Raw genomic sequence first — 24,217 nt, forward strand, 5'->3', positions numbered from 1 at the left:
GACTGGCCTCCTTCTGTGCTGTATGATTGTTGCAAAATGATTTTCATTCTAAAGATTCAGGTATGCTGCTATTTTGCTAGATATGTTTTTTTTTTAATTGCATTGTCTGTACATTTGGGTTATTTATCCATTCTTATGATGTGTGGACAGATTGACACATAAAACAATTTTATATATTACCTAAGCAGTTTTTCTACTAAAGTTTTTTCAAAGCATTTACTAACCGCTCCATAGAACCCTTCTAAATGTGTAAATGGACTCCTCTCTAGTGAGTTTATACAAACACTTTCATCATTTTTTAAAATAATACTTAGAATCATAGAATCTTACAGCACAGAAGTAGGCCATTAGGCCCATCGTGTCTATGCTGGCTGTTTGAAAGTGCTATCCAATTAGTGCTGCTCCCCTGCTCTTTCCCCATAGCCCTGCAATTTTCTCCCCTTCATGTGTTTATCCAATTCCCTTTTGAAAGTTACTATTGAATCTGCTTCCACCACCCTTTCAGGCAGTGCATTCCAGATCATCATAACTCGCTGCGTAATGTTCTCCTCATCAACCGTCTGGTTCTTTTGCCAATTACCTTAAATCTGTGTCCTCTGGTTACTGACCCACCTGCCACTGGAAGCAGTTTCTCCTTATTTACTCTATCAAAACCATTTATGATTTTGAACATCTCTGTTAAATCTCCCCTTAACCTTCTCTGCTCTAAGGAGAACATTCCCAGTTTCTCCAGTCTCCCCAGGTAACTGAAGTCCCTCATCCCTGGTACCATTTTGGTAAAGCTCCTCTGCACCTTCTCCACAGGTAATATCTCCCTAAGACTACATTTAAACTGTAACTTTCCTGTCACTGTGAACCAGTTTCAATAACAGCTTCCATTTCTAAAGGAGCTTTTAGCACCAACAATAAAAAGGTCCCAAAGCACTTTGCAGAATAATTGCTTGCTAATCGCATTCCAAACCAGTAAAGGGGTTTTTAAAGGAGGAGAACGAGGTGGAGTGTTGGGGTTTAGGTAAGGAATTCCAGAGAGTATGCTACTACAGGCCCCCCCCCACCCAACAGCGAGGCAAAAGGAGAAGGGACATACGAACAATAATGGACAGGAAAAGACCCTCTGATCCATCCAGCCTGTCCCACACAAATGCAATGCCTTTTTTCCCCCCCCACCCGAAACCATGTGATCTCCTGGGAGAGGCGGAAAAAACAAATTAAAAACCCAGGCCAATTTGGGAGAAAAATCTGGGAAATTCCTCTCCGATTCCCTAAGACGATCGAAATTAGTTCAGGAGGTCACTTTGGCCCTGATAATTTTATGCATTACCTACTTTTTGTACAAGGTGATCTCTGCCCCAGCCACAAACAGGCCCAGCGCTTGCTTGAGTAAATTCAGAAAATCAGTGTCCACAGCACAAGCCAGCAGCCTGTCCCGGAAGGCTAGAGGAGGTCGTGGAGATGGAGCGTTGCAAGGCCTGGAGAGGTTTAAAAACGAGCAGCAGAGCTTTAGAGGGACGGGGTGGCAGTGTAGGTCAGTGAGGACGGAGGAGTGGGGTGATAGGCCAGCTGGATTTAGTTTTCACAGTATAACCCAAGTCTCTCAGGGTCCATAAAAATGATTTCTAACGAAAATGGGAGCATTTACGCTTGTGAACAAAGGATAAGCCTTCTGAAGTTCAGGTTAAGGTACGTTGTTGGGACAAGATACAAGAAACTTTGATCTATATCTGACTGCATTCCCTGAATTTCAAAGCTTTTTCTACATTGCAACAGTGACTACACTTCAAAGATACTTCTTTGGATGTAAAGCACTTTGGGACGTCCTGAGATCATGAAAGGTGTTTATATAAATGCCAGTTCTGAGCACCATACTTTAGGAAGGATGTGAAGGCCTTAGAGAGGGTGCAGAAGAGATTTACTAGAATGATTCCAGGGATGAAGGACTTCAGTTACATGGATAGACTGGAGTTGTTCTCCTTTAGAGCAGAGAAGGTTGAGAGGAGATTTGATGGAAATGTTCAAAATCATGAAGGGTCTAGACAGAGCAGATAGAGAGAAACTGTTCATTGGCAGAGGGGTCAAAAACCAGAGGACATAGGTGATTAGCAAAAGGACCAAAGGCGACATGAGGAAGAACATTTTTACACAGCGAGTGGAATGCACTGCCTGAGGGGGTGGTGGAGGCAGATTCAATTGTGGCTTTCAAAAGGGAATTGTCAAAGTAGAAGGGAAAAAATTTGCAGGGCTACGGGGTTAGGGCAGGGGAATGGGACCAGCTGGATTGCTCTTGCAGAGAGCCGGCAGGGACTCGATGGGCTGAAAGGCCTCCTTCCGTGCTGTAACCTTTCTATGATTCTCTTTCAAATGAACAATAAATTAATATTACTGTGGGGTAAAAAAAGAAAGAGTTGCATTTATAAAGCACCTTTCTCCACTTCAGGAAGTCCCAAAGTGCTTTACAGCCAATGAAGTACTTTAGTCACTGTTGTAATGTAGGAAATAGAGTAGCCAATTTGCACACAGCAAGGTCCCGCAAACAGCAATGTGATAATGACCAGATAATCTGTTTTTTAGTGATGGTTGAGGGATAAATATTGGCCAGGGCATCGGTGAGAACTCCTATGTTCTTCTAATTAGTGCTATGGGATCTTTTATGTCCACCTGAGAGGGCAGACGGGGCCTCGGTTTAGCGTCTCATCCAAAAGACGGCACTTCTGACAGTGCAGCACTCCCTCAGTACTGCACAGGAGTGTTGGCCTAGATTTTGTGCTCAAATCCCTGGAGTGGGACTTGAACCCATGACCTTCTGACTCCAAGGCGAGAGTGCTGCCCACTGAGCCACGGCTGGTACCTGCTTCTTAGAGAGGATACTAAAGGACTTAACAGATGCATAAAGGGTATTGCTATGTTTAACAAAGGAGGCCTGATTCAGTTAAACATTAAGCAGGTGGAAGCAAGTACCTGGGCCAAGTTTTCCTGTTGAATTGGGTCTATACGTGCGCAACATTTGTTGAATTGCACAGCAGTCTGACTCACGTGTTGTCTGATATTGACTCTGTGAATGGCTTGGTGACCCCCCCGCCCCCCCTGCTGTTTGTAGCTCGGTGACCACCCCCCCCCCCCCCCCCCGGCCGTTCGTGGCTCGGTAACCGACGCCCCCCCCTGCCGTTTGCGGCGCCTCGGTGAACCCCCCCCCCCCCCGCCATTTGCGGCTCGTTGACCCCCCGCTGTTTGCGACTCGGTAACCCCACCCCCCCGCCCGCCTGCAGCTCGTTTTGTGAATTGATTCTGGACACTGTGCGGAAATACAGGAGAAAAATTTTCTAACTCTCTGGAATTTCCTCGCCAAGCCTTTCCGCCTCTCCACTTCTCTCTCCTCCCTCAAAAACTTCCTTTAAAACAAGCTATCGGCCTCCCCTCCGTGGCTCAGCTTCCATTCGCTCGCTCTCTCTAACGTACCAAGAGACTTTTTGTTTGTTGAAGGCCTCTATAAATGATGGTGGTTGTTTGACTTCTAATTATACATTTTAGGAATGAGTCATGTGGCTCAAACATTGCTCTCTCTTTCTAGGCACTTTCTTTCATGGTGTTGCCATTCATTCCGGCATCAAACCTGTTCTTCCCTGTTGGTTTTGTGGTAGCAGAGCGGGTGCTGTATGTACCGAGTATGGGATTTTGTTTGCTGGTTGCCCATGGATGGACAAAGATAGCAGGAGCACGGTATTGTATAATCATGTTTAATCCTTAAAGCTTCAACTTGACTTTACAGTGCACAAAATGTTCTGCATTGATTATTAGCCCTGAGCATAGCTGCATGTGCTGTACAATAAGGTTGAGACTACTGTTTAATTCTTGGCCTCGTCTATAAATCCCTCCATGGCCTTGTACCATGCTGTTCTCTGCAATCTCTCCCAGCCCTATATGCCCAGCTGAACACTCTGTACCTCTAACTCAGGCCTTCCATGCAACCCATCTCCACCCCCGCCCTCCCTTTGCCTCATCAAAGGGACTGTGATCCTCATCGGAACATCCTGTCTAAACCTCTCCATCTCCCTACCTCTCTCTTTAAGAAAACAAACAACTTCAAAGTCCTCCTCGACTCAATTCTTCACCCTTCCTATGAGAGAAGTCCAGGTCAAGTCAGCTCCCTCTACATCTTGTGTCTCAGGCTGCCTCCATTGTTGCAGTTTAATAGTTCCAACGCAGTGAGTTGTTTTTAAGCGAGTGTGTTCCGGGCCCTGCGAAATTACAGCCAGGGTTTTATTGCAGAATCTGTATAAAATAGCCCTGCCCTGCCCTGCAACAACCTAAAGCCCTCCACCCCTCCCTTGTGAAAAAAAAAAATGGTCCTGCTGTCCCTCCTGACTCGCCCCTGACCTTTGCTCCTTGCAGCTCCGGCCGATAGTTTTCTGAGATTTGGAATTCCTTGTCCAAGTTCTGGTTTGATCCCTGGAGCAAGTTAGGAGCGGTGATGAGGGGCGAGGTAGGAAAGAGCGTCCCCGTGAATTGGAGAGGAGGGGGGGGGGCGGAGGGAGAACAGTGTCAGCGTGAACTAGAATTGGTGGGGTGGGGGGAATGCCAATTTGACCTAAGGCAGAAGGAAAATGCCAGTGTAGACTGGGGAGGGTGTAAAGAGCAGTGCCAGCATGAACTGGAGAGAGGGAGAAATATGAGTGGCCTCATGAACTTGGGCGGTTAGGGGGATTAATTAAAAAAAAAAATTTTTTTTAAATTTTACTTTGCGATAGAGAATAACAAAAATGAGCGACAATTCCCATAATTTTGACCAAATCACCCGCAGTTTTCCAGTGGTCCTGATATTGACTCTCCCTCCAATATTGTTCTCTCCCCGCGCCCCCCTCCCCCATGCCCATGTCTGCCCTCTCAGGTGAATGTAAAAGATCCCATGGCACTATTAAGAGCAGGGGCATTCTCCTGGTGTTGTGGCCAGCATTATCCCTCAACCAACACCATTAATATAGATTATCAAGCCATTTATCTCGTTGCGGTTAGCGGGACCTTGCTGTGCACAAATTGTCTGCTGCATTTCCTACGTTATCACAGCGAGTACAATTCAACAGGCACGTCACTGCCTGTAAAATGCTTTGGGACGTCTTAAGGTCGTGAAAGGTAGCTGTATAAATGCAACTTCTTTCTTCTTTCTGAGACTGACCCTCTTACAGTCAGAATCAGTAAATGTGTGTAGAATGATTCAAAACACATTCCCTGATTGGAAGGAACGCAATGGTATTGAACACAGGAGTCAGCAGTAGAAAGCTGCCACCAGTGTCCTCAATTTATTTAACATTCCCAGTGAGAAGTAATGGCCTAGATTTTCCGTTCGTAATGCAGATAGTCATCCATTAAATTAAATAGATCACTGTTCATGTTATGACTGGAAACCCGAGGCCAATAGCTACTTCAGATCTGGCAACTTCCCAGTTGTCTGAACGTGCTCGGCAGAGCACCAGTCAGCATGTCTGAATACGATATCATCTGAATAGTATCCAAGAAGCCTTTTATTACTATCTTGAAAGGAAGACCACAAAAGTTAGCATGACATCCAGGCTAATTCTCAGTCAGGAAGCTGCTGGTTTTAAATTAGTCTAAAAATGTTGGCCGTCATGGCTAATAGAATCATAGAATGATACAGCACAGAAGGAGGCTATTCGGCCCATCGTGCCTGGGCTGGCTCTTTAAAAGAGCTATCCAGTTAGTCCCATTCCCTTGCCCTTTCCCCATAGCCCTGCAAATTTTTCCCTTTCAAGTATTTAAACAATTCCCTTTTGTATCAAGCACACTATGTCTTGTGTTGATTAACTCCACATTGCATCCAAGCAGCTTTGCTGTGGCATTGGCTGACTATCCTAGTACTGTGAAACGCGTGCTGAAGCATTGTATGGTGGTTTGTTAGAGCCGAAGAATTGGGAAGATTATCTTCATGTTATTGCTCTATGCATAGAGCAGGCGTCAGCCGGAGCCCAGTGGGTAGCGTTCTCGCCTCTAAGTCAGTAGGTTGTAGGTTCAAGTCCCACTCCAGAAGGGACCAAAAAGGAGAGCTACGCATGGAGGCAGAGGGCATGGCTCATGTACTAATTGAGTACTTTGCATCTGTCTTTACCAAGGAAGAAGATGCTGCCAAAATCACAGTAAAGGAGGAGGTTGTTGAGATACTGGATGGGCTAAAAATTGATAAGGGGGAGGTGCTAAAGTGGCTGGCTGTACTTAAAAGTAGATAAGTCACCCAGTCCAGATGGGATGCAGCCTAGGTTGCTGAGGGAAGTAAGGGTGGAAATTGCAGAGGTGCTGGCCATAATCTTCCACTCCTCCTTAGATATGGGAGTGGTGCTAGAGGACTGGAGAATTGCAAATGTTACACCCTTGTTCAAAAAAGGGTGTAAGGATAAACCCAGCAACTACAGACCAGTCAGTTTAACCTCGGTGGTGGGGAAGCTTTTAGAAATGAAAATCTGGCACAAAATTAACAATCACTTGGACAAGTGGGTATTAATAAAGGAAAGCCAGCACGGATTTGTTAAAGGCAAATCGTGTTTATATAACTTGATTGCGGTTTTTGACGAGGTAACAGAGGGTTGATGTGGGTAATGCGGTTGATGTGGCACTTTATGAAATGCCTTTCACATAAAAGGCTTGCAGGAAAATTGAAGCTCATGGAATAAAAGGGGCAGTGGCAGCATGGATACAAAATTGGCTAAGTGACAGGAAACAGAGAATAGTGGTGAATGGTTGTTTTTCTGACCGGAGGAAGGTATACAGTGGTGCTCTCCAGGTGTCGGTACTAGGACCATTGCTTTTTTTGGTATATATTAATGACTTGAACTTGGGTGAACAGGGCACGTTTTCAAAATTTGCAGATGACATAAAACTTGGAAGTGTAGTAAGGAGTGAGGAGGATAGTAATAGACTTCAAGAGGACATAGACAGGCTGGTGGAATGGGCGAACACATGGCAGATGAAATTTAACGCAGAGAAGTGCAAAGTAGTACGTTTTGGCAGGAAGAATGAGGAGAGGCAATATAAACATAATGGTACAATTCTAATGGGGAGTGCAAGAACAGATACCTGGGGGTATATGTGCACAAATCTTTGAAGATGGCAGGACAGGTTAAGAAAGCGGTTAAAAAAAGCATACAGGATCCTGAGCTTTATAAATAGAGGCATAGAGTACAAAAGCAAGGAAGTTATGTTGAACCTTTATAAAACACTGGTTCGGTTGTGTCCAATTCTGGGCACCGCACTTGAGGAAGGATGTGAAGGCCTTAGAGAGGGTGCAGAAAAGATTTACTAGAACGGTTCTAGGGATGAGGGACTTCAGTTACATGGATTGACTGGAGAAGCTGGGGTTGTTCTCCTTAGAGCAGAGAAGGTTGAGAGGAGATTTGATAGAAGTGATCAAAATTATGATGGGTTTAGATAAAGGGAAACTGTTCCCATTGGCGGAAGGCCGAGAACCAGAGGACACAAATTTAAGGTGATTGGCAAAAGAACCAAAGGCAACATGCAGAAAATCTTATTTACGCAGCGAGTAGTTATGATCTGGAATGTGCTGCCTGAAAGGGTGGTGGAAGCAGATTCAATCGTGGCTTTCAAAAAGGAATTGGATAAATACTTAAAGGGCAAAAATTTGCAGGACTACAGGGGAATGGTACTAACTGGATTGTTCTTACAAACAGCTGGCATGAGCTTGATGGGCCGAATGGCTTCCTTCCTGAATGGCTGTAATGATCCTACGACCCAGAGATTTGAGCACAAAATCTAGGCTGACACTCTGGTGCAGTACTGAGGGAGTTCTGCACTGTCGGAGGTGCTGTCTTTTCGGAAGAGATGTTAAACCGAGGCCCCCTCTGCCTTAAAAGACCCCATGGTACTATTTCTCCCTGATGTCCTGGCTAATATTTATCCCTCAACCAACATCACTAAAAAATAGATTATCTGGTCATTATCACATTGCTGTTTGTGGGGCCTTGCTGTGCACACATTTACTGTTGCGTTTCCTACATTACAACAGTGACGGCACTTCATAAATGTACTACACTTCAAAAAAGCATTGGTTGTAAAGTGCTTTGGGATGCCCTGAGGTCATGAAATGCATTATACAAGTTTATGGGTTATCCTTCCATCCCATTTTATAATGGCTACAAATCACTAAAAGTAGCGAAGCTGGTTAATAAGGCCATTTTTAAAAAAAAGCAAACAAAGCACTGGGGTTCATTTCTAGAGGGATAGAATGAAAAAGCAGAGAAGTTATGTTAAACTTGTATGGAACCTTGGTTAGACCACACTGAACGGTTCTGGTCTCCATATTATAAAAAGGATATACAGGCACTGGAGCAGGTACAAAAAAGATTTACTAGGATACCAGAACGGAGAGGTTATACCTATCAGGAAAGATTAAACAGACTTGGGCTCTTCTCTAGAAAAGAGAAGTCTGAGGGGTGATCTGATAGAGGTCTTTAAGATTATGAAAGAGTTTGATAAAGTTAATGTAGAGAAAATATTTCCACTTGTGGGGGAGACCAGAACTGGGGGCCATAAACATAAGATAGTCACTAATAAATCCAATAGGGATTTCAGGAGAAATTTTTTTACCCAGAGAGTTGTTAGAATGTGGAACTCGCTACCACAAGGAGTAGTTGAGGCGAATAGCATAGATGCTTTTAAGGGGAAGCTGGAGAAACAGATGAGGGAGAAAGGAATAGAAGGATATGCTGATAGGGTTAGATGCAGTAGGGTCGGAGGAGGCTCGTGTGGAGCATAAACACCGGCATGGACCTGTTGGGCCTGTTTCTGTGTTGTACATTCGATGTAATTTTATGTAATGTAATAAGTTGGCATCACATTTGCCCCTCTCCAGTCCCTTGGCACAAATTCCATATTCTGCAATTTCCTTAAAATATCCATCAGCATGTGAACAAGTTTAATTTGCCATCTCTGATATTCTACTGAGAAGTCTGATTCATAATGGAGTGCCATAATTTTCTTTTCCTTTTATTTGCAAGATGGTTGTAATCCACCGATTCAGCAATATCCCACTCTGTCCAAAGCTCAGCCAATCCATAGAGGCATTCTTGGCTCAGAGTAGAAAGCAGATGTGTTTTTGATGAGTCCCAAGACAATTGAAAGATTTTTCTGCTGATACCACACTTGCAGGAATCAAGAGTTTGCAGAGGAATAAAAAATAAGCAAGGATTTCCTTGTTGCTATGATTTGGAATTGTCTCAGCTGCGAAGATTTTGATAGCAACATGTCTCAATATTTGCAGTTCTTGGATAAAGATTGGGGGCTGCCAATGTCAGAGGAGCCACCATCTGCCAGAACAGTTAATTCTGAGTGGTTGGTTTCTTTTCCCCCCCTAGACAGTGATAAATGTGCTGCTCCGTAATTCACCGGCCACGCTTCAACATAAATGCACCAAACGCTGCAAACATATTAACTCAGTAAGTTTTCCATTGTGCTGAGGGCACAACCTGTCAGTGCTACTATATATTTTTTTTAAAAGTTACTGCTCAGAAAGATATATTCTAAGACATTCCTCCAGTGTTGCTTTTTACTTGTGATTCTTTCTTGGTCTGTCTGGTGAGTAGTTAGGAAGAAGCCTTGCTTCCAATTTGAGCGTGATCCCTGGAGGCGTCACGCTCCTTGATTTAGGTTGACCTGTTCTGCCCGTTTCGGTAGCCTGCTATCTGTCAGCTGAGTGGAGGCAGTTTCAGTCAAAGCAAACGGCAGCTTTTTTTTTTGGAGTGTGCAAGCAGCCTTCTTTTAAGGTACTCTGTGTTTGTACAGTTATATACAAGGGTAAAAACTGCTATTTGTGTCATTTTGGAAGAAAGGGGAATTCTCTGGTTTTGAAGGCAATAACATTAGGACAGTTGGAGGGACCACCAATAACATGACAACTTCATGTATCTCAGGTAATTAATTATTCATTACTTAGCAAAATTAATATTGCCCTGTACATGATTTTTTTTACTTGTATTTTTGTATTATTAGAATCAGGAGTTAAAACAACATTAGACGAGGTATTTCTCAAAGGGAAACTCATCTGTTCAGTTCCTGACAAACTAGAGGGGGTGTTCTTTATACAATAGTAAGGTCCAGTTGTTATTTGCCTGGTATTATCCCGTTCAATGACAGACATTGCCCAAGATGTTTGAGATTGCCTTTGTTCAGTCAAATCATGAGAGGTGGAGCATCTGCTGCCTTTGTTGCACGATCTGTGGGGGCTGTTCACTAGCCGCTTGGTTCAAAGGATAGGCCGCTGGCTGGAGTCGACAGCTGTTTCTGGGACTAGTAGGAAGAGGCAGGGTCTTGATTGGCCGGAGCCCTCTGTGATTGACAGCTTGATGGACAGAGACTTCATCCTGTAGTATATTGAAAGCCAAAGTTGGTCCGGAGCCAGAGTCTGGAGCCGGCCAGAGTGTTTGGCACTCACAATTACCAACTGTTAGGCAGGCCTGGCTTTTGGATGGGTGGGTTGGGTGGGCAGCGGTGGTGGGTAGATTAATCTAAGTTTACAGTAAATGAACTTCCATCAAAGGTCCATGATTAGAGACAAAACAAGTTGTGTATTTGTTTTATATTGTTTTTGCATTTATATAACACCTTTCACAACCTCAGAACATCTCAAAGCACTTTACAGCCAATGTAGTGCTTTTGAAGTGTAGTTACTAGGGAAACGGGACAGCCGATTTTCCCACAGCAACATCCCACAAACAACGATGAGATAATGAACAGATCTGTTTTTAGTGATGTTGGTTGAGGGATAAATATTAGCCAGGAGACCGGGGCGAACTCCCCTGCTCTTTGAATAGTGTCGTGGGATCTTTTACATCCACCCGAGAGGACGGACGGGGCCTCGGGTTTAATGTTTCGTCTGAAAGAAGGAACCTCCGACAGTGCAGCACTCCCTCAGTAATCCAAGTGACGGCTAGATTTTGTGCTTAAGAGCCTGGAGTGGGACTTGAACCCACAGCCTTCTGACTGAGGTGAGAGTGCTACCCACTGAGCCACGGCTGAGACCTTAGTCCATATGTAGGTCTGTGAAACAACTAGCACGAGCTCTATGGGCTGCATTGGAACGACGGGTCTGAGACCTCCGCTGGTTAAAACACATGGAAACAGTATAAATGATTAAGTTTTGCAGGCAGTAATATGACACCTCACTGCCTATTGAGTTTCAAAGCAAACTTATCTACCTGTGGCGCTCCTAAACTTGTGGAGCAGAACTCAGCATTTAGTCAGAGCAGTAGCCTTTGATGTTTGTGGACTGTTCAGTAGCAAGTGGAAGGACAAGATGTGGCCCATGCCTCATTATTTAACTGGATTCTTGTGCGTTTGGTGAGCTATTTGACTTGCTCAGAAGCCACGAGTACCAGCTCCGTAATCGCTCATTTTTCTTACTGCATAATGATCAAAAATGATCAACCGGCCGAATATGATACAGTGGACAGTGATCATTCGAAAGACAAGCAGTGACCAAATCATTGCCATGTAAATACAGACAGAATTGGAGTGCAGGTTTGCCAAGGGGGAGTTCTTGAAGTCCAATCCAGACTCTTGCACTCAGCAACCTCATGTTTACAGAGAAAATTGCTCCCATGCAATTTAGGCCATTAAGAGTATCCCTATTTCATGCCAGGTTCCATCCTGTGCAGTTTTGCAGAGGTGTGCCTAGTCTGTCAGCCATCTTCAAGATCATTACTTCCTTATGGCTGGAGCGTAAGAGCTTGGTACATTGGGTTGGAATGTTACATAGAATTACAGAGAATTCACAGCACAGAAACAGGCCATTCGACCCAACAGGTCTATGCCGCTGTTTATGCTCCACATGAGCCTCCTCCCACCCTACTTCATCTAACCCTATCCATTGTCCTTTTTATCTCTGCAGTTGGGTTTGAAGTTGGCATGGGGTGAAAGTCTCTATGCTGACTGTGCGAATGCTTAAAATTCTTCATACTTAACTCACTTGACTTTCAGTTTTATCAAAGTAGATTGTGCAAAAACATTCTTCCATTACTGTCTGCAACTCTAACCATATATAGGAGGGGCTGTAGCTTTAACCAGTCAAGCCAGAGCTTGCTATCTAGAGTCGGGCCTTGGAGATAGAAGACTTAATTGACAGCTCACATGGTGAAAGTGCCAAAGTTTTTGCATGGCTGAGCAACGTTGACGTAACTGATAATATAATTTAAAATAAATAATGTACTTTTCCTGCAGGGTGATCGCATTTGCAACAAAAATGATCCCCCCGCACGCACGCACCCACGCGCTTACCCACGCACGTGCAGTGTAAGCACTTGAGCTGTAATGGGGCAGAAATTGCTCGGAGCGGCGAACCAACACTGCTCGTCGCTCCATAGACTTATACTAACCCACTAACTTGGTTGTGGGGCAGTCGTTAAGACTTATCACGCTGTTAAAACTTAGTTTAGACCTGGTATTTTTAAGCGTACCTGTTTTGTGGCACAATTGGTTACTTTGCAGCTGGGCAGATGAGCAACTTTGCACTGTTTCAATGATTTTCCTGATTGCAGCGGGCGATATACCTTTAATTCGAAGCTGTCATATCGCCGGCAAACCAGTAGGAGCAAGTTCCGGATTTCCACGTTTCACTGCGCATGTGCGAGCGCAGGGAGTTGCTCCTCGATTTCGCCGCTAACAATGGTGGGTGCTGTTGAGCTCCTCCATTATTTCACAAGCAATTTCTGCCCCAGTGTTTTGTTCAGGAGTTTGAAGCAGTTTCTGCGATTTATGTGGAAGCAACTAGAGTAACTTTACAGACTGTATTCTCGATGAACATTCTGTAAGATCACCTGAAAAGCCTATCCAATTTTGTGTGGGAGTTTTGTAGACATTTTATTTTAGACCTGTAAAAATGTCTTTAACCACATGAGATAGCTAACTGATCTGTGCCTTTCATAACAATGGGCAGTTATTGTAGTTTTGGAAAAAAATATATAAAATATCATTCTGACTTGATGAATTGGCAGTTACACTTTTAAAAACATTTTTAAAAATCAAGACCTAGTTCCAAAATAACTTCCATGTGAAAATATCCAGTTGCACAGTAAATTAATCACAGCTGTTTGAATATGTTGCAAATTGGTTTGTTTTTCTATACAATAACATGGCCAACTGCCTCTATGATCTAAACATAAAAATTCTACAACTGGCATCTAGAGTGATGTTTGGAGCCTCATGTGACATTTGTTTATTGTGGTTTATCGGTATTTAATTACTTGGACAAAATCCACGTGGTTTGCGATTAGAAGCTTAAAGCTTTGCTCCTCTGATAACGTGGGATTGGATATAAATATTTAAACCAAGAACACTCTTGCTTCATCTCACTCATGTTGTCAGTTAAGTCTTAACAAGCCTCTTAAATGCTTCGTAAATGATGAGCTTGTTAAAGAAAATCGGACCACCTCAGTGAAGTGAAGGAGAAACAAAAGTCCCCAGCTTGAAGAACCTTGAACATTCAGAGCTCACGGTTTTATCAAACTTTGATTTCGCTCGAAAGTTGAAGAAACATTGTGATTCTTTTGTTCATTTGTCTGCTGTCAAAGATGGGGGAACCATTCAGGACACCGCTCCTGGCCCCATACATCAGCCATCTTGATCAGGTAGCTTTCTCCATCCCTCTTGTATAAAACGGCCCTATTCTAACTTCTTTGCTTTCCACATGTTCAGTTTAAAACTTTAAAAAAAAAAAAAATGTTTGGCAAGATGAATTCAGAGCAGCTAACTAATTTCTCTATAACGGGATAATTAAATAGGTTGTATTTCACAAACTGGACTGGAGGAGGCAGCAGATACCAAGGTCCAGCCTAGAATTGCGTTCAAACAGTACAGAAGACCGGGTGATATGTCGTGCACTGACCTAACCCAAAACGAGGACTCAAACATCAATTGATTTGCATTCTGTTTTACATGCCTGGTTTGATCGGCTGTACCACTCTCTGGACCAATACTGTGCACAGAAGCAAATGGTTTAGCTCGAGGGCAGGGGGTGACATCAAATTTTAGAACAAGTACCTGGTGGTTGTACGGGCTTCAGAAGAAGTGTGTGCAGCGAAATAAAATCCAATCGTGCGACTGCTGCAGCCCTGAAAGAGATCAGAAAGGGTGGATACACAAAAGGAAGGTTTTGTGATTGTGATTTGTGCAATGTGTGAGAAATCGGCTGAACAAGAGTTTTTCATGTTCAGCTGAATAAATACAAGTCCATGTTTGTGCATATGTAAGTTCTGCTCTGCTCAAAGTGATGCTGTTTGGAACTTTGGTTAGATAAATACAAAGCAGTTATGTAAGCTGTTGTAACGCATACTTAAGTTCGCCTTATGAAAGGTCACAGTTTTTAAAAAAAAGTTCTTTGTCCTAGTTTCTATATCTTAAAGACCTATCTTAAAGAAAATCCCAGTGACATTGGTTTTGCAGTGCTAGTTAACTTTGGGATCAAATGAGAAACAAATAAGTTAATGTCTTAAATTGATTTAGGGACACAATAATTTTGGAGTCCCACTTGTTGCCCATCCTTAGTTGCCCTGAGAAGGTGGCGATGAGCCTTCTCCTTGATCTGCTACAGTCCGTGTGGTAATGGTGCTGCCCTACTGATGTTAGGTAGGAAATTTCAGGATATTGATCCAGGTTTCTTTATTTGATTCATTGTTGATTATAAATCTTACCAGTTTTTAAATGCATACTTTGAATTGTTGGATTGCATAGAATTTACAGCATAAAAACAGACCATTCAGCCCAACTGGTCTATGCTGGTGTTTATGCTCCACATGAGCCTCCTCTCACCTTACTTCATCTAACCCTATCAGCATATCTTTCTGTTCCTTTCTTCCTCATACTTATCTAGCTTCCCCTTAAAGGCATCTAAGCTATTCTCCTCAACCACTCCATGTAGTCCAAATATAATGAAAGCTTCCTGTGGCCTGTTTTTGTGGTGCATCACTTTTCGTATGTTGAAGCACAGTGTTTCTTCCCTCCAGCACCATGCTCAAAAAAGATTTGGCACATCTGTGCAGGAGTTAATCACATATTAAAAAGTCAGCTTGGCTCAGTTAGTAGCACTCGCCTCTGAGCCAGAAGGTTGTGGGTTCAAGTCCTGCTCCAAGACCCACACAATATCGATTGCCAATTCAGTGCTGCATTGATGGAGGTACTGTCTTTCAGATGGGACATTAAACTCGTGTCTTTTTGTTCTAGTGGTTCAGGTGGATATTAAAGATCCCATGGGGCTATTTGAAAAACAGCAGTGTCCTGGCCACCATTCCTCCCTCACCCAAAACCACCAGAAATAGATTAACTGATCATTCATGTCGCTGCTGTTTGTAGGACCTTGCTGTGCGCAATTGTTTGTGAAGTGCTTTGAGATGTTTCAGAGACATGATAAGGTGCTATAAAAATTCAACTTAATTAATGGGCTTGGCTGTAGTACAATTCTTGTCAGTGTGAGGTAATTTTCGGGCCTCAAAAACTAGTATCTCTGATCAGTGAAGTCATTGGGTTGACAGTGCATTGTATTTAGGCAAACACTGAGACTATCTTGAGGCTTTGCACTGGATTCAGGATTTACCAATATTGGGAGGAGAGCTCTGCACAGGAGTTTTGGAGCTGGCCATATAAGTCAGCCTTGCTTGACTCTACATTGCTGTAAGCAGCTTGAGGCCAGTATTTGCAGTCACTTTTTGCATATAATAACTAATTCTACTGCGAGCTCTTCAGCTGGGCCAAACACTACTAATACAAGCTGCCGTGTGTATTCTGCCAGTTAACTGACCTACTTTCTTAATGTTTCTTTTTAGGAATCTAAAGAAGTTGTCATGGATTGGTTTGACGATTCTACTTGTTGCTCATACCAGTAAAACAATTTACAGAAATTGGGATTGGGAATCTGAGTACACTCTATTCATGTCTGGTCTGAAGGTACGTTGAGATTTTGTTTGGAATGGCGGGGGGTAGGGGGGAGATGTGCTTGGGTGGTAAGCCTCGGACTAGAGGATTGAGTACATTTTTAAGTTAGTGTATATCTCTTTTTTAAAAAAAAACTGTTGGAATGTCCTTTCATTGACTCGTAACGCTTTCTCCTTTCAAAGAGCATCTTTTTATTTTATTTTTTTTATTCGTTCACGGGATGTGGGCGTCGCTGGCGAGGCCAGCATTTGTTGCCCATCCCTAATTGCCCTAGAGAATAACCCACTGCATCTAAATATAACAAAGCGGAATTAAATATAAACACAGATTTCTATTGAAAATGGTACATGAAGAAAATTATTTTAATCTTCACTTTTGTCGCCATAGGCCGTTGCAGTCCTCTGCGGTTTAAGTGTGCAGTTGTAAATGTTAACTTTTGCTCAGGTTTGTGTGTTTTGACTATTCAGTATTATTTGGGCCTTGGATCTATGGGAATTTTGGGCAAAAGGAGTTGATAGTTAGAATGTAAATAGTTTGGCATTCTGCTTCAAAGTAGATGCACATGGATTTGGCAGCCTTCGGTAGTTCTGCTCCAAAACTTGATTGCACAATTTTTTTAATTAAAGGTCAATGAAAACAATGCAAAGCTCTGGAATAACGTGGGTCATGCTTTGGAAAATGAGCATAACTACGGGAAAGCTTTGAAGTACTTCATTCAAGCCACAAGGGTTCAACCAGGTAACGCAGTCTCAATTCAGTTGCCAAATACTTGTGCAGCTTCGCGTGGGCGTATCCCTTCTGGTGATTGTTGACTTGAGGTAGGAAATGAGAACTTGAATCTTTTGCAACTTGGCTGTGCTGAGTGAACACATGACTCATTAAATGCACACTTGCACATTGCAAACATGTGCGAGCGGCATTGGAATTTTTGGGCGTTGCTAGAGCACACGCGATGCAAAATCTAACCCGACGCTCGTGTGGAGGCCGTGAACTGAGGTTTGTAGGACAAAATAGCTGATGTACTCATTTGAGATACCAGACAAAAAAAAAATGAGCAAAACTGTGTATCGGCAGAAATCGGATCTCAAATAAACTAATAGACAGCCAAATAAATACTACAAAATGAAAAAAAGAAGAATCAGGTGAAAAGTTTGAGATGAAATATAAAATGTTTGCAAGTGTTCGGTGACACCTAGTAAGCAACAATATGATTTTTTTTCATCCTGTAGTAATAAAAAATCTGAAGCTAGTCCCAAATTCACTATAAATAACGTAGACTAAGACTTTTTTTTCACTGTGCATTGCTGTATTGAAGCCTATTTTATTTTGTTTCCTGACCTATTACTTTGTGATCTGTACTGTCAGGCCATCGCTCGTAATGTTGCTCGTATTTATGGTTCGTGTCATTAGAATGGCAGTTTTCATAGAATCATAGAAAGTTGCAGCACAGATGAGGCCATTTGGCCCATTGTGTCCATGCTGGCCGAAAAAAAGCTATTCAGCTTAATCTCACTTTCCTGCACTTGGTCCGTAGCCCTGTAGGTTACGGCACTTCAAGTACATGTCCAAGTACTTTTTAAATGAGTTGCCTCTACCACCCTTTCAGGCAGTGAGTTCCAGACCCCCACCACCCCCTGGGTGAAAAAATTTCTCCTCAGCTCACCTCTAATCCTTCTACCAATTACTTTAAATCTATGCCCCCTGGTCACTGACCCTTCTGCTAAGTGAAATAGGTCCTCGCTATCCACTCTATCTAGTCCCGTCATAATTTTATACACCTCAATTAAATCTCCCCTCAGCCTCCTTTGTTCCAAAGAAAACAACCCCAGCCTATCCAATCTTTTCTCATAGCTAAAATTCTCCAGTCCTGGCAACATCCTCATAAATCTCCTCTCTACCCTCTCTAGTGTATTCACATCTTCCCTGTAATGTGGTGACCAGAACTGTACGCAGTACTCAAGCTGTGGCCTAACCAATGTTCTATACAGTTCTAGCATTATCTCCCTGCTCTTATATTCTGCGCCTTGGCTAATAAAGGAAAGTATCCCGTATGCCTTTTTAATCACCTTATCTATTTGTCCTGCTACCTTCAGGGATCTGTGGACAAGCACTCCAAGGTCCCTTTGTTTCTCTACACCTCTCAGTATCCTCCCATTTATTGTGTACTCCCTTGCCTTGTTTGCCCTCCCCAAATGCATGACCTCACACTTCTCTGGATTGAATTCCATTTGCCACTTTTCTGCCTACCTGATCAGTCCATTGATATTTTCCTGCAGCCTACAGCTTTCCTCCTCACTATCAACAACACGGCCAATTTTTGTATCATCTGCAAACTTCTTGATCAAGCCCCCACCCCCCCCCCCCTCCAGATTCAAGTCCAAATCACTAATATATATCACCAAAAGCAAGGGGACCTAGTTATGAGCCTTGCGGAACCCCACTGGAAACGGCCTTCCAGTCGCAAAAACACCAGTCAACCATTACCCTTTGCTTCCTGCCCTGAGCCAATTTTGGATCCAACTAGCCACTTTCTCTTGGATCCCATGGGCTTTTACTTTTTTGACCAGTCTGCCACGTGGGACCTTGTCAAAAGTCTTGCTAAAAATCCATGTACGCTACATCAAACGCTTTACCCTCATCGACCCTCCTTGATACCTCCTCAAAAAATTCAATTAAGTTAGTCAGACACTTCCCATAACTAATCCATGCTGACTGACCTTGATTAACTTGTGCCTTTCTAAATGATGATTTATGCTGTCCCTCAGAATTGACACCAATAATTTGCCCAACACCGAGGTTAGACTGACTGGCCTATAACTACTCCGTCTATCTTTTTCTCCCTTTTTAAACAACGTTATAACGTGGTGCTTCGCTATCCAGAAGTACAGGAACTTCAAAGGTGCATTAAGGTTGCTTAAACCAAGAACCCCCACATGTGAGATTAGGGCCACATATGGACCATACTTTTAATGCATTACAGATTGGATAAGTGTAAAGACAGTAGAACATTGGATTTGTTTTGCTAACGCTATGTGGTGTGTTTAATTGTTTTTTGTTCTTATTGTAAAGATGATATTGGTGCCCATATGAATGTTGGACGAACCTATAAAAACCTGAACAAAACCAAAGAGGCAGAAGCTGCCTACATGTTAGCAAAATCCCTTATGCCACAGGTATGCTGAGCCTTTACATGGTCAAGCAAATCTTATGTCAAATTGATTTGTGTTAAACTGGTCACATAAAGGAGTGTATTTGTATTCAGATATTCACTGTATCTTCAGAAATAAACGGTAAAATTATACACTCCAGGCCGCTATTGCACTGTTTTTGATTTTGTAGTTATGTAGCTCAATTCAGAAGTTTGAAGGATGTCAAAAGTTCAGTTTGCTGGTTTTTACTTTCACAAGATTGAACGAGCAAAAATTTGTTACAGAAAGTCTGCTTAACAATTAGCAGGGCTTAGCAAAATCTCTGTAAAATTACTTTTATTAGGAACAGGAGGAGACCATTCAGCCCTTCAAGCCTGCACCAGCACTCAATTAGATCATGGCTGATCTGCATCTCAACTCCATTTACCTGCCTTTGCTCCATATCCCTTGATACCCTTACCTAACAAAAATCTATCTATCTCAGTCTTGAAAGCTCCAATTGTCCCAGTATCTACACCCTTTTGGGGCAGAGAATTCCAGATTGCTACTACCCTTGGTGTGAAAAAGTGCTTCCTGATTTTGTTCCTGAATGGCCCAGCTCTAATTTTAACATTATGTCTCCTTGTTCTTGATTCCCCCACCAGAGGAAATAATTTCCCTGTATTTACCCAATCCAATCCTTTTAACATTTCAAACACCTCAATCAGATCACCCCTTAATTTTCTATACTCAAGGGAATACAAACCAAGTTTATGCAACCTGTCTTCATAATTTAACCCTCTAAGTCCCAGTATCGTTCTGGTGAAACCGTGCTGCACCCCCTCCAAGGCCAATAAATCCTTTCTAAGGTGCGGTGCCCCAAACTGAATACAGTACTCCAGATGGGGTCTATCCAAGGCTGTGTACAACTAAAGAATAATTTCCTCCCCTTTTGTATTCCAGCCCCCTTGAAATAAAGGCCAACATTCCATTAGTCTTTTTGATTGCATTTTGTACCTGTCTACTAGTTTTTAATTTGTGTACTTGAACTCCCAAATCTATTTGCTCCTCTACAGTTCCTAGTTTCTCACTATTTTGATGACCTCACACCTGCCCACATTGAACTCCATTTGCCATAGTTTTGCACGCTCACTTAATCTGTCTGTGTCCCTTTGCAACTTTCTCTCCCATCTGCACTACGTACTGTCCCTCTTAACTTTGTGTCAACTGCAAACTTGGATGTACAACTCTCTATTCCTTCACCCAAGTCATTGGTAAATATGGTGAAAAGTTGAGGCCCCATAACCGATCCTTGGGGAACACTACTTGTCACAGCCTGCCAATCAGAGTACGTATCCTTTATTCCCACGCTCTGTCTCCGACCTCCCAACCAATCTCCAACCCAAGTCAAAAAGCTGCCACCAATTCTGTGCGCTCTCATTTTGTTAATCACTTGTGTGGAATCTTATCAAATGCCTGGAAGTCCATATAGATAACATCCATAGACACTCCCTTATTTACCTTATTGGTGACCTCAAAAAAAAACTCAACCAGATTATTCAGACATGACTTACCCTTAACAAAGCCATGCTGGCGCTCCCTGATCAGCTCATATTTGTTCAAATTTTCAGTCACTCTCCCTAATGAAAGATTCTAGTAGCTTCCCCACAGCTGATGTTAAACTTACAAGGGTGCAGTTACCTGGTTGCTCTCTCCCACCCTTCTTAAGTAATGGAGTGAGATTAGCAAATTTCTAATCTTAACGGCGCAATTCTGGAATCAAGAGAACTTTGAAAGATTACGACTAATGCTTCTACAATTTCCTCACTTCTTTTAATTCCCTGGGGTGGAAACATTCAGATCCTGGAGATTTAGCTATCTTAAGTCCAATTATTTTCTCCATTGTCATTTTTCTAACTTATAATGAACCCCAATAAGTTCCTCCCTTTGATTTATTTTTAGTTTCCCTTCTATCACTGCTATTTTATCCTCTTCCTCTACTGTGAAAATTGATACAAAGTGTTTGTTTAATAAAGCTGCTATTACCTTGTCTGTTAGTATCACCTGGGTCTGTATTTAATCAGTCCACATCTCCCTCAGCCATTCTCTTACTCTTATTAGCCTTTATATTATTTGCAAGTTCTTTTCCGTATTCCCTTTCTGCAGCTTAATATTTACTTTGTGCCCCTTTGCTGCTTTCTGCATTTCTCCCAGTCTGCTGGATTATCACTTTTCTTGGCATTTGTGTAAGCAGCTTCCTTATTATTGTAAAACTAGTTGTTTCTTTGTGGTCCTGTTAGCATATTTAAATTTTTAAAAAAGAAGTCACGCGAACATAATTGGCAATAACGTTTGATGTTATTGTGTGAAATGTTTACATGACTGCAAGTAAGATTGATCATTTGCTTATATTCGTGTCCATCATGCCTGGCGCATCTGAGCGGCCCCCTCTGCCTGAGCGCGCATGTATGCACGGCCCCCTCTGCCTGAGCGCGCATGTATGCACGGCCCCCTCCGCCTGAGCGGGGTTGTGTGTGCGCGCCCCCCCCCCCCCCCCCTGCCTGTGCTCATAGCTGTCCATCTCTCCCCGTCAGTGTGTGGACTGAGAGCTTTATAGAGGAGATCAGTGTGCAAATCACTACAGAATTGACATCCAGCTCAATATGAAGTTATGCTCGTTTTTTTTTCCGAAAAAGGTAATACCAGGAAAGAAGTACGCAGCACGTGTCGCACCCAATCACCTAAACGTTTACATTAATCTCGCAAATTTGATTCGAGGAAATGAATCTCGCTTGGAGGAGGCCGACCAACTATACCGCCAAGCGATCAGTATGCGACCTGATTTTAAACAGGCGTACATCAACAGGTATAGCAGATGCCTTATTTTCTGTTTCATTTTTTGTGTATTTTGGGAGAAAATAAATTGGCACTTAGAAAAGTATGGGCTAATAAATGAAAGTCAGAGGGATTTGTTAAAGGAAAATCGTGTTTGACTAACTTGATCGAATTCTTTGAAATAAGAGAGGGTTGATGAGGGTAGTGCGGTTGATGTGTATGTGGACTTTCAAAAGGCATTTGATAAAGTACCATATTAGCACCTTGTACCTTGTTAGCAAAATTAAAGCCCATGGGATTAAAGAGACAGCGGCAGTGTGGATAAAAAATTGGCTACGGAGAGAAAGCAGAGAGTAGTGGTGAACGGTTGTTTTTCAGACTGGAGGGAAGTATACAGTGATGTTCCCCAGGGGTCACTATTAGGACTGCTGCTCTTTCTGATATATATTAATGACCTGGACTTGGGTAAAGAGGGTATAATTTCAAAGTTTGCTGATGACACGAAACTCGGAAATGTAGTAAACTTAAGTGGAGGATAGTAGCAGACTTCAGGAGGACATAGACAGATTGGTGAAATGGGCAGACACATGGCAGATGAAATTTAATGCAGAGAAGTGTGAAGTGATACATTTTGGTAGGAAGAATGAGGAGAGGCAATATAAACTAAATGGCACAATTTCAAAGTGGGTGCAGGAACAGAGAGACCTGGGGATGCACATACACGAATCTTTGAAGGTGGCAGGACAAGTTGAGAAGGCTGTTAAAAAAGCATATGGGATCCTGGGCTTTATAAATAGAGGCAGTACAAAAGCAAGGAAGTTATGCTAAACCTTTATAAAACACTAGTTAGGCCTCAACTGGAGTATTGTGTTCAATTCTGGGCACCACATTGTTGGAAGGATGTCAAGGCCTTAGAGAGGGTGCAGAAGAGATTTGTTAGAATGGTGCCAGGAATGAGGGATTTCAGTTAAGTGGAGAGACTGGAGTTCATCTCCCTTGAACAGAGTAGGTTATGAGGCGACTTGATAGAGGTGTTCAAAATCATGAACAGTTTTGATAGAGTAAATAAGGAGAAACTGTTTCTAGTGGCAGATGGGTTGGTAACCAGAGGAAACAGATTTAAGGTGATTGGCAAAAGAGCCAGAGGCGACATGAAGAAACATTTTTTGTAACACAGTGCGTTGTTATTATCTGGAATACACTGCCTGAAAGGGTGGTGGAAGCAGATTCAGTAGTAACTTTCAAAAGGGAATTGGATAAATACTTGAAGGCAAAAAATTTACAGGGCTCTGGGGAAAGAACAGGGGAATGGGACTAACTGGATCGCTCTTTCAAAGAGCCGGCACAGGCACGATGGGCTAGATGGCCACCTCCTGTGCTGTATCTACTATAATATGTGGGTGTCGCTGGCAAGGCCGGCATTTATTGCCCATCCATAGTTGTTCTGAGAAGGTGGTGGTTGCTTCTTGAACCATTGCAGCAGGTTGAGACAACTGGCAACATCCACATGTAAGCTAATGACACCCAACCTCACCACCACCTCCCTCCACCCCTCCACTGTCTCTCATTTGTCAAACTGCTTGTCTGACATCCAGTATTGGATGATCAAAAATTTCCTACAACTAAATATTGGGAAGACCCGAAGCCATTGCCTTCGGTCCCCGCCACAAACTCCGTTCCTTAGCCACCGACACCATCCCTCTCCCTGTACACTGTCTGAGGCTGAACCAGACCGTTTGCAACCTTGGTGCCCTTTTTCACCCTGAGATGAGCTTCCGACCACATTACAGCTCCATCACCAAGACCGCCTACTTCCACCTCCGTAACATCGCCCGTCTCCGCCACTGCCTCAGCTCCATCTGCTGCTGAAACCCTCATCTATGCCTTTGTTACCTCTAGACTCTACTATTCCAATGCTTTCCTGGCCGGCCTCCCATCTTCCGCCCTCCATAAACTCAAGCTCATCCAAAACTCTGCTGCCCGTATCCTAACTCGCACCAAGTCCAGTTCACCCATCGCCCCCTGCGCTCGCTGACCTACATTGGCCCCCCAGTCTGGGAAAGCCTCAATTTCAAAACCCTCCATGGTCTCGCCCCCTCCCTATCTCTGTGACCTCCTCCAGTCCTACAACCTTCCAGGACCTCCGTGCTCCTCCAATTCTGGCCTCTTGCGCAACCCCAATTTTAATTGCTCCACCATTGGCGGCCGTGCCTTCAGCTGCTTAAGCCCCAAGCTCTGGAATTCCACCCCTAAACCTCTCCACCTCTCTACTTCTCGCTCTCCTTTTAGACGCTCCTTAAAACCTACCTCTTTGACCA

General features: G+C 43.1%; 1 protein-coding gene across 3 annotated transcripts in view; it reads left to right on the plus strand.

Moving 5' to 3' along the window:
* tmtc3 (transmembrane O-mannosyltransferase targeting cadherins 3) overlaps positions 1 to 24,217 on the plus strand; it is a 58,401-nt gene that overhangs the window by 28,870 nt on the left and 5,314 nt on the right. For all 3 annotated transcript variants that reach the window (XM_067999311.1, XM_067999310.1, XM_067999313.1), the window contains 5 exons: positions 3,566 to 3,714; positions 15,828 to 15,948; positions 16,563 to 16,674; positions 19,006 to 19,109; positions 21,761 to 21,930. In XM_067999311.1, coding sequence (XP_067855412.1) covers positions 3,566 to 3,714; positions 15,828 to 15,948; positions 16,563 to 16,674; positions 19,006 to 19,109; positions 21,761 to 21,930 — 656 coding nt within the window. The remainder of the gene's footprint in view (positions 1 to 3,565; positions 3,715 to 15,827; positions 15,949 to 16,562; positions 16,675 to 19,005; positions 19,110 to 21,760; positions 21,931 to 24,217) is intronic.

This window comes from Heptranchias perlo, chromosome 18, assembly GCF_035084215.1.
Source record: "Heptranchias perlo isolate sHepPer1 chromosome 18, sHepPer1.hap1, whole genome shotgun sequence".
Taxonomy (NCBI): domain Eukaryota; kingdom Metazoa; phylum Chordata; class Chondrichthyes; order Hexanchiformes; family Hexanchidae; genus Heptranchias; species Heptranchias perlo.